Consider the following 16,675-nt stretch of genomic DNA (forward strand, 5'->3'; position numbering starts at 1 on the left):
TATTATGTGCAAATAGTTAAAAGTGAAAATAAATGTGGGTTGTATTTACAATGGTGTTTGTTCTGCACTGGTTAATCTTTTCTAGTGGCAACAGGTCACAAATCTTGCTGCTGTGATGGCACACTATGGTATTTCACCCAATAGATATGTGAGTCTCTCTCTCTCTCACGGTGGTCCTGCCCACCCATCACACCCCAGGGGGGAGTGTCACTTCAACCCAGACTCCTCTGACAGTCCATCAGTCCTCTTACCAGCCTCTCCCTCTGTCTCTTGCCTCTCTGTCTCCTGCCTCTCTGTCTGTGGCACAGCGCTGGCTACACACTGCCTCCCCGTGGGCACACTGCCCAGGCTGGCACAGGGCCAGACACACCAGCTCTGCCACACTGGCCTGGCAAAACTACGCTCCCTATCTTCATCTCTCCTCACTCCTCCCTCCATCAGAGAGCCCCCGGCCCCAGTCCCCTCCTCACTCCTCCCTCCATCAGAGAGCCCCCGGCTCCAGTCCCCTCCTCACTCCTCCCTCCATCAGAGAGCCCCCGGCCCCAGTCCTCTCCTCACTTCTCCCTCCATCAGAGAGCCCCCGGCTCCAGTCCCCTCCTCACTCCTCCCTCCATCAGAGAGCCCCCGGCCCCAGTCCTCTCCTCATTCTCCCTTCTTTACTCTCCACTACAGCTGAGAACAACACTTTGGAAGCATGCCCTCTAACCAAGCAATGAAAAATAACTGTCTGCTACCAGTGCCAGGAACAAATAATACACTCATGTACCAAATAAAACCACCAGCCTTCAAACACGTTGCCAATATCTTATCATATGGTTAGAGTTCTTGCACTCAGTGGACCCCTGCATTATCAAACTATCAATGAATTCTAGCAGAGAGGAAATATAAAAGACAACAACATCGCCATTACATCTAATAGCTTCTGTACTTCCTGGAGAAAAAGCTTGTATGTGAACTCCAGCCTGGTCCGGAAGGTCACTCTGATGTACACGCTGACTGTAGTGGTTTGTGTCATGGGTCCACGTCTGTCTCAACTGTCACACACACAGTGTCTCTGCTAAACCACAGAAACCCACGACGACCACGAGACAAACACTCAGGGACACCACTAAAACACAACTTCAAACACCAATACAAAGCCATTATGAGAAAAGAAGCCTATAGAAACCAAGCCATGTAGTTGTAGCAAATATCAGAATACATTGTCGTACATAGTCTACTCAGAGAGAAAAAATTGTTCTGAGACCAGCATAGAAAAGGAGAGAGAAAGGAGCACATTAACAACGGCGAATCTTCCCACTTCACAAAGACCAACGGGAGAATGGGGAAGAGATGAGGAGTATAACGCACATATGAAATCTAAATACTACTAGAATGGGAGAGACATAGAGCTCTGCCACCAACAAGTGTCCCATTGAAAAACACTTCATGCTTTTGACAGTGTACAAGAACAGGCTTTTGCGCACGCACCCACTCACGTGCACACGCGCACCACACACAGACACACTGAAAGAGCGGGACACGTCTGAGAAGTTGTCCTCATGAAAGAGCAGAGAGGAGGCTGCCTCCATCTTTTTTCTTCCGGGGTGCATTAAGTCAGTCTTTTGAGGCCAGAAATGTTAAAACAAACCCACATAGCTGAGCTAATCAATGAACAGCATCAGACACACTGGACCAAAAGCTTCTACGCTAGCATTTACTTCTGAAAAAACATTGTTTGATTAGATTTTTTTTGTTCTATTCAGTGGTGGTCTCACAGAGGGAGGTTCACACCACAAGGCTCCGAGCACAGAATACATTTAAAGCCTACTGTTTCATGGGATTAGATCTACTTCCCCTCAGAGTATAATGTCCATTTCAGGCTTCCATCAACCATGTGTGTTTGTGTTAGTGTTTTTATTTTAAACCTCTTTGCATGGCTCCATCAGATCTCACTCAGGGGGACAGGACTGGAGATGGGAGGGGGATTGTGTGTGTGTGTCGGTGTGTGTGCAGGTTAAAGACACACGAGGCTCTATAGGGGGTGTAGGAACACAGGTGGACCAGGATAGGCAATCAGAATGGCACGGTCCGAGCCCCACAGCTAGCCTAAATATACTAAACTCTGCCTCACTGACAGACAAGGTGCCATTAGACTGGTATTTAACCAAGCCAACACCGAACCTCACCATCTGTAAACATAAAAAACACTATGCTGGAATGGGGGCATTTCATTTATACACATCATAAAAAACACTATGCTGGAATGGGGGCATTTCATTTATACACATCATAAAAAACATCCAAACCCTCTCTATCAACTGGATAATATTGTGTCTCCAGTGTGTAAAAAAGCCTTGGACTCTTTTTCCCAAGCACTGGAAACACCAGTAAATCACCACCGCAGAAAATAAATGTACACATGTACACCTATTACATTCTACACGCTGCATATATTCCCCTCCTTAACATATTGCATAGGCACAGTGCCACCGCGCAATGCTGCACCCGCGCGAAAACACGCCGTGAAAAATGACAGCGGCGAGGGGGAACTGCAGACCTGGGATATATGGTGCGGCAGAGCGGGGGAGAAATAATCCTACCTTAGAGCGGCGTGGGGAAGAAAGAAGGGAGAGGGGGTGGGGGGAGATGAGCCCCTGCACCACGCCGGAGAAATGGAGCCCCCCTAGTCCTCTCTCAGCTGCCTCAGTCTCCCCTGCAACGCTCCACCACAATTACTGAGAAGAGCGGAAACACACATATACGTGGACATACTATCTTTAATAATATATCTCTATATACTCTGTCTGTATATGAGTAAAATGTACGTGAATGTTTGGAGGACACAAGGACATTCCTAGTGAATGGCTCCTTGAGAAAATAGGGATCGCTGAAAGCTATTGTTCAACCTGAACTTGTGGAACACACATACTCTACCACAGACAAAGCAAATTACACAGCACAACAACACATGACTGACAGTGAACTGACAACCGCCTTCCTCCATTGATTGCCAGCAGAGCACAACCTGCCTGCAGTTCCTGCCGTGGCCATTAGGTGTCTCTCTTCCACTGTGCATGGCCGAGGCTCTGCCTCTCTCCCAGCAGAGCCCCTCCCCTCCTCAAATACCATCTCCATGTAATATATACACCATCGTTTGAAAATGGCAGCTTTTTGAAAATTCACCTTGATTATCAGACATTAAAAGTGACTTCTCCAGTGCTGAGTGTCTGGCTGGGGGGATGGCTGCAGACGGCAGAACAATGCGGCTGGCTTGGTATTAACGCCTAGCTGGGGTGTGCAGGGAGGGAACAAGAGGCAGCCCTTTGTTCTCTCCCACATCCAATTATTTTTAACATGTGCCTCTTTTTACAACAAGAGAGAATTTAATTTTAATGCACTGGAAAAAATACATCAGTATTCTTAAGCAGAGATGGCGACTGGCACTAGTATACATGTACAGAGCCCTGCACAGTAAACGGACAAATGACAGAGATGACTAAAATCCTCTCAGCCCAAACATAGCCGACACCAACACAAAAACCTAACAGAATGTAAACCCACACACCACCATACTATACACAGACCTACACTACGTAGCATTGCCTCCAGCCCCATCCTTCATTAGAAACCACACTGAGACAGACAACATTCACTACATTACTACATGGTAAATGGTTCATCAACATTCCATGGCTGCGCAATAAAATGTATATACACAATGGTAGGAAAACATACAATAAAAATAGCAAGGATTCCGGATCAAATGGCTTGAAAAATACAAGACCATTGGTAGGTAGGTGACCAAATATTTTTCTAATTGGATGAGCACTTTATCTTGCTGTCAGAGCGGCAGTAAAAAGCAGCGCTGTTGCCAGAAGCAGAGGAGCTCCAACATGGTTGGCCTTTTATTAGTTCTGCCTGGGCTGGAGTCTGATATACGCTTCTACCCTTTCATCATACCCCAGCCCCACACCCCAATACATGGTTATTACAGTATATACCCCACACACCTCAATACACTGGTGTTACACCCAACCACACCAACGCCCCACCACACTGATGGTATATAACCCCCAAAGACACTCAACTACCCCAACACACTCATTATGCATTTTATACACCCTGCACAGAACCAACATACACCAGCATTAAACATAGTGGTCTTATACTGTATCAAGCTATATACCTACCCCAGCAATCATAGAGCACCTTAAACACACACCAGCAATGCACATTTATCCAACACACTGGCAACACACACCAACAAGACCCATCAGTCCCATGCATCCACGCAGAATACTGTAGTAGAAATACATTCCAGTAAGCATAACAGCCTCTCAGTTTCACTCAGCAACAGCAACCAGCCATACAGTATGTGCAATACCAAGACACTGTCAACAACCGCCATACAATATCTCTAACATAAAGAGCCCACAATATGCTGGTAAATGACTGTAGAATAGCCACATCCTGTAGTCAAACACAGTAGCTAAACACTAGCCTGTACAATAGCTCATCACTACAGACCTGCCTCACAAACATGTAACACAAAGAACAGAATGAGGGGAGATTGCAGAGGGCTCAGCAGTGCATTCACAGCTCTACAGTGGCCATCTTGGTAACTCTATGGTAATTTTCCCACTGCAGTATGAAATTATTGTTTTCTCTCCCTATCTGTAGCAGCACTGCTGCACCTATAGGGACGGGAGATTTCACACCTAGAAAAACCCTGGCTCATTTCTATAAAATAGGAAAGTATAAAATACGCACACCACATTACACCTGCACCCACATGCACATGGGCTCGTACACACGCACACGCACTAAATTAAATTCCAGTCCTAGGGCAGACAACTAACTGCTTGTGTGTGAGTCGGTCTGCGTCACAGCAAAACCAATTCTCTGGAGATGGCAAAATGAAAGGGCAGAATCCAGGATGTTTATGGTTCTCACTCTGTTCTCCTCTCAATCAAATGTTTTATTAGCAATCATTCGCTGTCCGCCTGGCCTTAACAGTCATCTAACCTGGGAGGGGCCCGCGTGATGCCAGCAGGCAGGTTCAGCAACCAGCCCAGTTACGGAGGAGACCATTTGGGTTCGCACAACTCCCAATTATTTACACCTGGAGCTGCTGGAGCAGGACGGAGCTACTGGAGCAGGACGGAGCTGCTGGAGCAGGATGGAGCTGCTGGAGCAGGATGGGGCTGCTGGAGCAGGATGGGGCTGCTGGAGCAGGATGGAGCTGCTGGAGCAGGATGGGGCTGCTGGAGCAGAATGGAGCTGCTGGAGCAGGATGGAGCTGCCGGAGCAGGATGGAGCTGCCGGAGCAGGATGGGGCTGCCGGAGCAGGATGGGGCTGCCGGAGCAGGATGGGGCTGCCGGAGCAGGATGGGGCTGCCGGAGCAGGATGGGGCTGCCGGAGCAGGATGGGGCTGCCGGAGCAGGATGGGGCTGCCGGAGCAGGATGGAGCTGCCGGAGCAGGATGGGGCTGCCGGGGCAGGATGGAGCTGCCGGGGCAGGATGGGGCTGCCGGGGCAGGATGGGGCTGCCGGGGCAGGATGGGGCTGCCGGGGCAGGATGGAGCTGCCGGTGCAGGATGGAGCTGCCGGGGCAGGATGGGGCTGCCGGGGCAGGATGGGGCTGTCGGGCCAGGATGGGGCTGCCGGGGCAGGATGGGGCTGCCGGGGCAGGATGGGGCTGCCGGGGCAGGATGGGGCTGCCGGGGCAGGATGGGGCTGCCGGGGCAGGATGGGGCTGCCGGGGCAGGATGGGGCTGCCGGAGCAGGATGGGGCTGGTGAAGCAGGATGAGGAGTGTTAATTAACCCCCAGGACAGCCGGGCTGAGGAAGGGGCTCGCTCACTCAGACCCCATGCTCCTGTCATCTCCCCAGGACTGGACAGCGCCAACAGAGTGTGTTGTGTGTAGGTGCGTGCACACTGCGTGTGTGAGACGGAGACAGACAGACAGATACGTCCTAAATGGCAGCTGATCCTTCATGTTTCACAGTCTGTGAAATACATGACAAGCCGCATGGAGTCTGAAACAAGCTGAGCTGGGGATGTGCGTGTGTGATAGACAACACATAGTGTGAGAGAGAGATCAAACAAAGACATGTTTCACAAGGTATTAATGTTATATAAGAAAAGACATGTTTCATAAGACAAAAATCCTCAATAAGTGACTGTTTTGTTCAGAAACAGTGAGAATGGAAAAAGGCTGCACAAAAGGTAAAAGCAGGGTGTGGTAGGGCTGGTAAACAACATGGTGTGGTAGGGCTGGTAAACAACAGGGTGTGGTAGGGATGGTAACCGCAAGGTGTGGTAGGGATGGAAAACAACAGGGTGTGGTAGGGATGGAAAACAACAGGGTGTGGTAGGGCTGGTACCTGCAGGGTGTGGTAGGGCTGGTACCTGCAGGGTGTGGTAGGGATGGCAACCGCAGGGTGTGGTTGGGATGGTAACAGCAGGGTGTGGTAGGGATGGTAACTGCAGGGTGTGGTAGGGATGGTAACCGCAGGGTGTGGTAGGGATGGCAACCGCAGGGTGTGGTTGGGATGGTAACAGCAGGGTGTGGTAGGGATGGTAACTGCAGGGTGTGGTAGGGATGGTAACAGCAGGGTGTGGTAGGGATGGTAACCGCAGGGTGTGGTAGGGATGATAACCGCAGGGTTTGGTAGGATTGGTAACAGCAGGGTGTGGTAGGATTGGTAACAGCAGGGTGTGGTAGGGATGGTAACAGCAGGGTGTGGTAGGGATGGTAACCGCAGGGTGTGGTAGGGATGGTAACCGCAGGGTGTGGTAGGGTTGGTAACAGCAGGGTGTGGTAGGGATGGTAACAACAGGGTGTGATAGGGATGGTAACTGCAGGGTGTGGTAGGGATGGTAACAGCAGGGTGTGGTAGGGATGGTAACCGCAGGGTGAGGTAGGGATGGTAACAGCAGGGTGTGGTAGGGATGGTAACCGCAGGGTGAGGTAGGGATGGTAACAGCAGGGTGTGGTAGGGATGGTAACCGCAGGGTGAGGTAGGGATGGTAACCGCAGGGTGAGGTAGGGATGGTAACCGCAGGGTGTGGTAGGGTTGGTAACAGCAGGGTGTGGTAGGGATGGGAACCGCAGGGTTTGGTAGGATTGGTAACAGCAGGGTGTGGTAGGGATGGTAACAGCAGGGTGTGGTAGGGTTGGTAACAGCAGGGTGTGGTAGGGATGGTAACAACAGGGTGTGGTAGGGATGGTAACTGCAGGGTGTGGTAGGGATGGTAACAGCAGGGTGTGGTAGGGATGGTAACCGCAGAGTTTGGTAAGATTGGTAACAGCAGGGTGTGGTAGGGATGGTAACCGCAGGGTGAGGTAGGGATGGTAACAGCAGGGTGTGGTAGGGATGGTAACCGCAGGGTGAGGTAGGGATGGTAACCGCAGGGTGTGGTAGGGTTGGTAACAGCAGGGTGTGGTAGGGATGGTAACCGCAGGGTGAGGTAGGGATGGTAACTGCAAGGTGTGGTAGGGATGGTAACAGCAGGGTGTGGTAGGGATGGTAACTGCAGGGTGAGGTAGGGATGGTAACCGCAGGGTGAGGTAAGTATGGTAACCGCAGGGTGTGGTAGGGATGGTAACAGCAGGGTGTGGTAGGGATGGTAACCGCAGGGTGAGGTAGGGATGGTAACAGCAGGGTGTGGTAGGCATGGTAACTGCAGGGTGAGGTAGGGATGGTAACCGCATGGTGAGGTAGGGATGGTAACTGCAGGGTGTGGTAGGGTTGGTAACAGCAGGGTGTGGTAGGGATGGGAACCGCAGGGTTTGGTAGGATTGGTAACAGCAGGGTGTGGTAGGGATGGTAACAGCAGGGTGTGGTAGGGATGGTAACTGCAGGGTGAGGTAGGGATGGTAACCGCAGGGTGTGGTAGGGTTGGTAACAGCAGGGTGTGGTAGGGATGGTAACAACAGGGTGTGGTAGGGATGGTAACTGCAGGGTGTGGTAGGGATGGTAACCGCAGGGTGTGGTAGGGATGGTAACCGCAGAGTTTGGTAGGATTGGTAACAGCAGGGTGTGGTAGGGATGGTAACCGCAGGGTGAGGTAGGGATGGTAACAGCAGGGTGTGGTAGGGATGGTAACCGCAGGGTGAGGTAGGGATGGTAAGCGCAGGGTGTGGTAGGGTTGGTAACAGCAGGGTGTGGTAGGGATGGTAACCGCAGGGTGAGGTAGGGATGGTAACTGCAAGGTGTGGTAGGGATGGTAACAGCAGGGTGTGGTAGGGATGGTAACTGCAGGGTGAGGTAGGGATGGTAACCGCAGGGTGAGGTAAGTATGGTAACCGCAGGGTGTGGTAGGGATGGTAACCGCAGGGTGTGGTAGGGATGGTAACCGGAGGGTGTGGTAGGGATGGTAACAGCAGGGTGTGGTAGGGATGGTAACCGCAGGGTGTGGTAGGGATGGTAACAGCAGGGTGTGGTAGGGTTGGTAACAGCAGGGTGTGGTAGGGATGGAAACCGCAGGGTGAGGTAGGGATGGTAACAACAGGGTGTGGTAGGGATGGTAACCGCAGGGTGTGGTAGGGTTGGTAACAGCAGGGTGTGGTAGGGTTGGTAACAGCAGGGTGTGGTAGGGATGGTAACTGCAGGGTGTGGTAGGGATGGTAACAGCAGGGTGTGGTAGGGATGGTAACCGCAGGGTGTGGTAGGGTTGGTAACAGCAGGGTGTGGTAGGGATGGTAACCGCAGGGTGAGGTAGGGCTGGTAACTGCAAGGTGTGGTAGGGATGGTAACAGCAGGGTGTGGTAGGGATGGTAACTGCAAGGTGAGGTAGGGATGGTAACCGCAGGGTGTGGTAGGGATGGTAACAGCAGGGTGTGGTAGGGATGGTAACAGCAGGGTGTGGTAGGGTTGGTAACAGCAGGGTGTGGTAGGGATGGTAACTGCAGGGTGTGGTAGGGATGGTAACCGCAGGGTGTGGTAGGGATGGTAACAGCAGGGTGTGGTAGGGATGGTAACTGCAGGGTGTGGTAGGGCTGGTAACAGCAGGGTGGGGTAGGGATGGTAACAGCAGGGTGAGGTAGGGATGGTAACCGCAGGGTGTGGTAGGGATGGTAACCGCAGGGTTTGGTAGGGTTGGTAACAGCAGGGTGTGGTAGGGATGGTAACAGCAGGGTGTGGTAGGGATGTTAACAGCAGGGTGTGGTAGGGATGGTAACCGCAGGGTGTGGTAGGGATGGTAACCGCAGGGTGTGGTAGGGATGGTAACCGCAGGGTGTTGTAGGGATGGTAACTGCAGGGTGTGGTCGAGCTGGTAACAGCAGGGTGAGGTAGGGATGGTAACAGCAGGGTGAGGTAGGGATGGTAACAGCAGGGTGTAGTAGGGATGGTAACAGCAGGGTGAGGTAGGGATGGTAACAACAGGGTGAGGTAGGGATGGTAACAACAGGGTGAGGTAGGGATGGTAACAACAGGGTGAGGTAGGGATGGTAACAACAGGGTGACGTAGGGATGGTAACAGCATGGTGAGGTAGGGATGGTAACAACAGGGTGAGGTAGGGATGGTAACAACAGGGTGAGGTAGGGATGGTAACAGCATGGTGAGGTAGGGATGGTAACAACAGGGTGAGGTAGGGATGGTAACAGCATGGTGAGGTAGGGATGGTAACAACAGGGTGAGGTAGGGATGGTAACAGCATGATGAGGTAGGGATGGTAACAACAGGGTGAGGTAGGGATGGTTACAACAGGGTGAGGTAGGGATGGTAACAGCAGGGTGTGGTAGGGATGGTAACAACAGGGTGTGGTAGAGCTGGTAACAGCAGGGTGTGGTAGAGCTGGTAACAGCAGGGTGTGGTAGGGCTGGTAAACAACAGGGTGAGGTAGGGATGGTAACAGCAGCGTATGGTAGGGATGGCAACAGCAGGGTGTGATAGGGATGGTAACAGCAGGGTGTGGTAGGGATGGGGTATGGGTAGGATGTGAGGAATCAAGGGGGAAAGGGTTAGGATTGGGTCTGTCACATGGGCCTGCGTACCTGCTGACTAACACAGCCATGCTGGCTCTTCAGACTGGTCACCGTGGCCTGGAACTTCTGGGTCTGCTCCTCAGCCTGGAGAGAGGGAGGAAGAGAGAGAGGGGGAGAGGGAGGAAAAGAGAGGGGGTCAAAAACATGCAGTTTGAGCTCATAAAGGAGCTAGAGGTGAGATAGACATTGGTAGATAGAGAGGGCATTGAGTAAAGTGATTCATCCTAACATGGAAAAGTCAATTCTGAAACCCACTGCATACTCAGAGGTACTGTTGGTGTGAACCTGGACATGGTTCTCTGGCTGTACACAGAGTCCATCATAGCAAATGAGGATGAACAAAAGCAGTGGATGGAGTTTTTAAAATAATTTTCTCTCTGTGACATGGTTGTGGGCATGTACACTTCCACATACATGTGCTGGACCCCTCTGTCTCCCTGTGGATTGTCTCATTGAGGCGTCTCTCTCTCTTTCTCTCCCTCCCTGCACTTCTCTCATGTCTGGGAGCAGTAATCTGTTCCTGAGCCAGCACTGCTGGGATTAAGCAGTGACTGAAGATAGGATATATGCGTCATTAAAGCAGAGAGCACAGAGCCGGAGACAAGAAGAGACAAAATCAACAAAGGTGACATGGAGAGAAAGCAGACAAATAACAGACAGACAGACAGACAGACAGACAGACAGACAGACAGACAGACAGACAGACAGACAGACAGACAGACAGACAGACAGACAGACACTTTCTTCCATAGCCTCCTGTGAATAGGAATAAAGCAGCAGTGAGGCAGCTTCATTTCCATGTGCGGAGGAGAACGGCTGGCATGGCATCAGGTGGATTAATACTGCTGTCCTGGAGAGCTGTAATGGATGCCTGGGCAGAGGAGCTGGGGCTCAGGGTGGACTCAAACCCCACTACTAAAGGTTACAGGGAAATGCAGAGAAATTACAGTGGGAGAGCCTGCAGAGTGCAGAGGCCTGGGAAAATGACTAATTGTGTTCAGATAAAGGCTCTGGCCGTATGCTGAGCACTAGAGGAAATGTGCCGGACTTCCACCATCTCACATGGAGAGGCTGGATCAGCGGGAGGCTTTTGAACAAGGTTCTGAGCCACGGCAAACACAATTCCAGCTTCTTCAACATGAGCGTAGCTGCCTTTACAATGGCATGTGCTCTAGGAGTAATCCAGTATACCCAATAAGCACTGACATCAAGTATCTCACTGTGGGTGAGATGGTAAGACTAGAACTGAAGTAGACTCATTGAGCATAACAGTCAGGTCAACATGACATTATCTTACAGAGTGGTAGTGCCTGTGTGTCTGTATGTTTCTATCTGTACAGCTGGGTTGATGGTGGTTTATAGCATGGTGGTCTCACCCTCCTCCTGGCTTCCTGTAGCCTGTCCTGGCACTCCGTGAGCTGGGCACGGGTCTCTGTCAGCTCCCCCTCCAGGTCCACACACCTCCACTCGGCCTGGGCACTCTCTGTGCCCTCTCTGACCCTGGCAGAGCTCTGCAGAGAACACACCACCGCTGCCAGCCTTTCCACCTGCAGGGTCTGCACATGCGCACACACACACACACACACACACACACACACACACACACACACACACACACACACACACACACACACACACACACACACACACACACACACACACACACACACACACACACACACACACACACACACACACACACACACACACACACACACACACACACACACACATTACTGTAAGGTTAGCGCAACATTAGGTCACAGCTCCATCTTCTCCCAGTGGGACAGTAGGCTGGCCCGTCTCATTGTGACCCCTCACTAATACTGGAGGGAAATCCATGGCAATCAGGTAAGAGTGGCTCTCATTTCCCTCTCATTATACATCCTCATTCCCAGCACTAACAGAGCCCATATCCACCCAGCCCCTGAGCCATGTCTATGTTTAACTCCTCCATATTCCCCTAGTCCCAGGGGAGAGCACAGTTTCCTGAGTGGGAATCGCTGTCTGTCTGTCTGCCCAGGTTAATGGAGAAGGAGTGGGTCTCTGAGAGGAAGAGACCATGGAAAGACACAAACTTGCATACAAGCATGCACACAACCGCATGTACACACACACACACACACACACACATTTGCACACTCACATTATGTAGGCATGGATATGAGCAGACTCTCAATGGTAATAAACAACATCTTACAGAGACATTATAACAGGCAGAGACTCCAGAGTATACAGTACTGTGAATGTGAGCATCAAGGTCTCCATTGTCAACAGAGATGGACATAGTTTTATGGAGGTCTGTGGAGAGATTTTTGTTACGGAGGACAATATGAATCCGGGTGTGAATCAGCGTGTATTGTTGCTGATGATGGACTTTGGGTTATGAAAGTGTTTCCGCTGGAGTGTGTGTATTGTGTTAGCGGTGGACTCCAGTCACTGTGAACCACGACAGGCACCCAGTCTGACCTCGGCTCCCTGCTACAGCTTATATCCCATGAGCACCTCATTTTCTCCCTCCACCTGCACAAGACGCCCTTTGAACTCAGCCAGCTAGGGGGACAAAAGAGACATGATGTCAGAGAGGGAGGAATACTACAGTACTGCAGCGTAAACGATTTGTACTTGTCTCTGAACAAACACTGGAATACGGTAAATATATATCCACACTATTCAATTTCTATTCAATACAGCATTTCATTATTTCTTACAGTAACACAGCTGTTACCAAAGCTTCTGTAGAAACTGCAAGAGTGAAATCATACGTGGCGAAAGTAAATTGTTAGTGTCATTATATAGCCTAATTAGCCTACTCCTGTCTACACAGAAATAAATAGGCTACTACACCAGAAAGCACAATTTGGCCACAGGGGATCATTCCATTCTTTAAATCGCATTTCATATAGTCGGAAGCGCCCGCAATTTGGGCAACGCGCGTTCAATTCCAAATAGATGACTGTTGAGTTGAGACTGTCATTGAAAAGTAGAGAAGCCCAGCCAGGCATATCGCAATATTTCAAAATACAATTGCGGGAAAACATAGTTTGGAAAGCAAATGGCTATTGCCGTAAAGAGAAGACAATGAAAACACTCTAATCTGTCTTTTAGTTATCCAAATTGTCTGTCACACCCTGATCTGTTTCACCTGTCCTTGTGCTTGTCTCCACCCCCTCCAGATGTCACCCATCTTCCCCATTATCCCCTGGGTATTTATACCTGTGTTTTCTGTCTGTCTGTGCAGTCCGTGTGGTTTTGTCAAGTCAACCAGCGCGTTACTCTGTGGTCCTGCTTTTTCCGTTTCTCTGTTTTTGCCAGTCCTTCCGGTTTTGACCCTTGCCTGCCTTGACTCTGAACCCGCCTGCCTGACCATACTGCCTGCTCTGCCCTCGAGCCTGCCTGCCACTCTGTACCTCCTGAACTCTGACCTTGTTATGATCTTTTGCCTGTCCACGACCATTCTCTTGCCTGCCACTTGGATACTAATAAATATCATAGACTCAAACCATCTGCCTCCCGTGTCTGCATCTGGGCCTCGCCCTGTGCCCTTATATTGTCATTGAGCGAACAGTAGCCTATCTCATTGGCACCAGTGGAGAGCATCGACCATATCCCCGTGGTGAGTGTGCATATTCACTCTTTATCATTGCTGGCTCAGTGCCACTTGAAAGTTTGTTATTCGTTCCCCCAGTTTAGATGGGCGTCATATTGTATTTGCGTCTCCTCTTCTCATAGGCCTATTATATGATCAGACAACGTCATTTGTATTGATCTGTTTGCATTTTTATGGTCAAAATGTGTTTCCCCAAACTTAAAAACTCGAGCGCAGCCTATGAGTGAACTTCTTTCAGGTTAGGCAGAAGCTTGTATGACTAATATGGACAGGGACCAGAGTCACCGCATTCAAATCTACTCAATCTAGGGAGAAAGGACAGTGACACGTCATTATGGAGAGTAGAAAATGGCCTTTAAATTAAAGGTGGGTGACACAGCGGTGATAATGACTATGGAGGGGCTGGAATGAAACACATAGGGAGTTAGGACAGGATAGGACAAGACAGTTGATTAGTTCATCATTAATGGACACTGATAGCACATGGAGGAAATAGGCTGGTAGTGACTTTAGCATTATGCCCAATTGGTGTCCAGAGCACTTGGATCTTAATACATCAATACACAGCATCCATTAATTGGACATATCTGATGTAACCATCAGATCTAGCCATGACTGTACAGTTACAGGAGGCTACAGAATATAGTTATACTATGAAGGAAAAGAAACTGACTCGTTCCTTTCATGCTATATAGATAGAAGGGGGAGATAAAGGCAGTGCTCAGGGAATGGTGCAGTCATTGATAGAGTGACAAGTGTGAATGAGATCTCTCATCAGGCATGTAGAGCAGATCGCTGCTGTGGATCCCTCCTGCTCAAGGCAGAGAGTCTGCCTAGAGACCTAGCGACAGGTGACACAGGCGCTGACAGCCAGCATTAGCTCTGAATCTGATTGGTTTGCAGTTTTCTCCAGGAGAAGCAGTGCGGCTCGGCTCGGTTGTGTTTCGGAGGACGCACGGCTCTCGACCTTCGCCTCTCCCGAGTACGTACGGGAGTTGCAGCGATGGGACAAGACTGTAACTACCAATTGGATATCACAAAATTGGGGAGAAAAAGGGCTAAAAAAAGTATCTAACTACTGTATATTTATGGATGTCTATTTTTCTACATGTCTGTCTGGTCTGCCTTATTGTGTGCATGTCTGCATGTCTGTTGTTGACAGACAGACAGGCTCCTCATCCCCCCAGTTCTCTGTAGTAAACAACATAGTCATCCTCCTCTGACTCATGTTTCCTGGCCTCTGCCAGTTAGACAGGAGAGAGGTGGTCTGGGCCAGAGGCAGACACAGACACAGACAGGGCCAGCTGCTCAGCACATGTTCCCAAGCCACGACCCAGCATCAGATAGCACAACTGTACTAATGGAACCAATATAGGGCTGTCCCGCTATGGCACTTTGGTCCATAGGACAGGATGTTGTGCCTCCATCAACATGGAGGATTATCGCCCATTATGCTGCTATTGGATCATTGTGCAGATTTAACCTAGGTTTATGTACCCTGACTATATAGATTTGCTAGAAAGTGAGACATCTTCAAGTTTCTAAAGGATTAGTTATTTTATGGTCAACAGATAAGCTCCTCTATAAGATGACGCACTTTCACAGTTTAGCTAATTACAATCCATCAATATGAATACCAGGCTACTTTACATTCGGCAACATATGCTTATGATGCGTTCTATACAAAACACATTTAAATGATAAAGACACAAAAAAGTGGACACGACCTGTATGATGAGTTAGTCTACATTTTTCAAACACATTTGGATTAGATTCCTGGGGGTAAATTGGTTGGTTCTTGACCGTGCACTAGTGAACAGACACCCAACACACACATTCAAAGAACTGTAGACACAAAGCATCAAGGCTGAACAAGAGCTAACAGGGAGAGGAGGCCTGAGAAGCCTGAGACTGGCGTTGAGTTCTCTACCTGAGTGTGGAGCTCCTCTGCCTGCTGTGTCTGGGTCTGCAGGTCCCTCTGCTGCTGCTCTCTTCGGCTGTGTCCCCTCTGGAGCTCCAGTTGGCTCTCCTGTAGCTCCGTCTGCAGCTGAGAGATCCTCTGCCCATGGACATCCAGCTATCGAACCACAAAAGAAGGCAGGGCGGCAGAGGAGGAGAAAATCAATCCAGTACAAAGAGCCTCTCCTTTCCTCTTGGCTCTGCCTGCCTGCCTGTCTATCTGAGACAGGGCTACATCATGGATCCCAGATCAGAACCACCAGCTGCCCAAGTCCAGACACCCTGAGTCCCAGGACTGCTCTCCCAACACCAGCCCTGAGATCCACCTCAAACCGCCTGCCTCGGAGTAAGAAAGCGTCTGGATGAATTAAATAAACGCAAAAAATCTGACGAATACACCCTGCCGTATTGAAATGGCTGCCATTTATGCATTGTTCGAACCCAAAACGAGTACTGATCGTGAGAGATTGTCCAGTTCTTATTCTGAACAATAACAACGGGTCAATGATGGGTCAATAAAGTGTGGAATAATCACCATGGAACTAATCTGAATGTCTGATCTTAACTAAACAAATACCTTTTCAATTTCAACGGCATAATCCTGTAGAAGCGGAGGTTTGCGTCAGTGAGTGTCAACACACATGATAACAGACTACATGTATGTTTAGATATAAATACTACTACTACTACAATGTTACTCATACGCAGTTAATGCATTGACAACCAACTGCTGAAGTGTCATTAAACGAAGAAAAAGGAAATCATTATAATACGAGCAACAGTAGAATTCATCATAGAATGTAAAACAACTTATAACAGCAGAACAACTAAAAACAACATTTTAAATCATTGTAATAATCACAGGACAGGATTCCTGAGAAACCATGCAGTCTTAGCACCTTTTTTTCTAGGTACAACCTAAAATGGTTTTTCGGCTGTCCCCATAGGAGAACAATTTGAAGAACCCTTTTGGGTTCCAGGTAGAACCCGCATCGGTTCCATAAAGAACCTTTTCCACAGAGGGTTCTACCTGAAACCAAAAAGGGTTTTCCTATGGGGACAGCCGAATAACCCTTTTTAACCTTTTTTTGTGTCTAGTGTTTTTACCATCAACATATAACCAAACAA

The 16,675-nt window shown here is 49.6% G+C and overlaps 1 protein-coding gene across 9 annotated transcripts in view; it reads right to left on the reverse strand.

The window, feature by feature from the left end:
• The window catches only part of LOC139576137 (tropomyosin-1-like), a 167,893-nt gene that overhangs the window by 31,606 nt on the left and 119,612 nt on the right, over positions 1-16,675 (reverse strand). For 8 of the 9 annotated variants that reach the window (XM_071401853.1, XM_071401854.1, XM_071401855.1 and 5 more), the window contains 2 exons: positions 11,355-15,665; positions 9,988-10,062 (listed from right to left, as the gene is read on the reverse strand). In XM_071401853.1, the coding sequence (XP_071257954.1) occupies positions 9,988-10,007 (20 nt within the window). In that variant the 5' untranslated portion in view covers positions 10,008-10,062; positions 11,355-15,665. The remainder of the gene's footprint in view (positions 1-9,987; positions 10,063-11,354; positions 15,666-16,675) is intronic. The other variant, XM_071401852.1, reaches the window with a different exon arrangement.

Source organism: Salvelinus alpinus, chromosome 5, assembly GCF_045679555.1.
Source record: "Salvelinus alpinus chromosome 5, SLU_Salpinus.1, whole genome shotgun sequence".
NCBI classification, from domain to species: domain Eukaryota; kingdom Metazoa; phylum Chordata; class Actinopteri; order Salmoniformes; family Salmonidae; genus Salvelinus; species Salvelinus alpinus.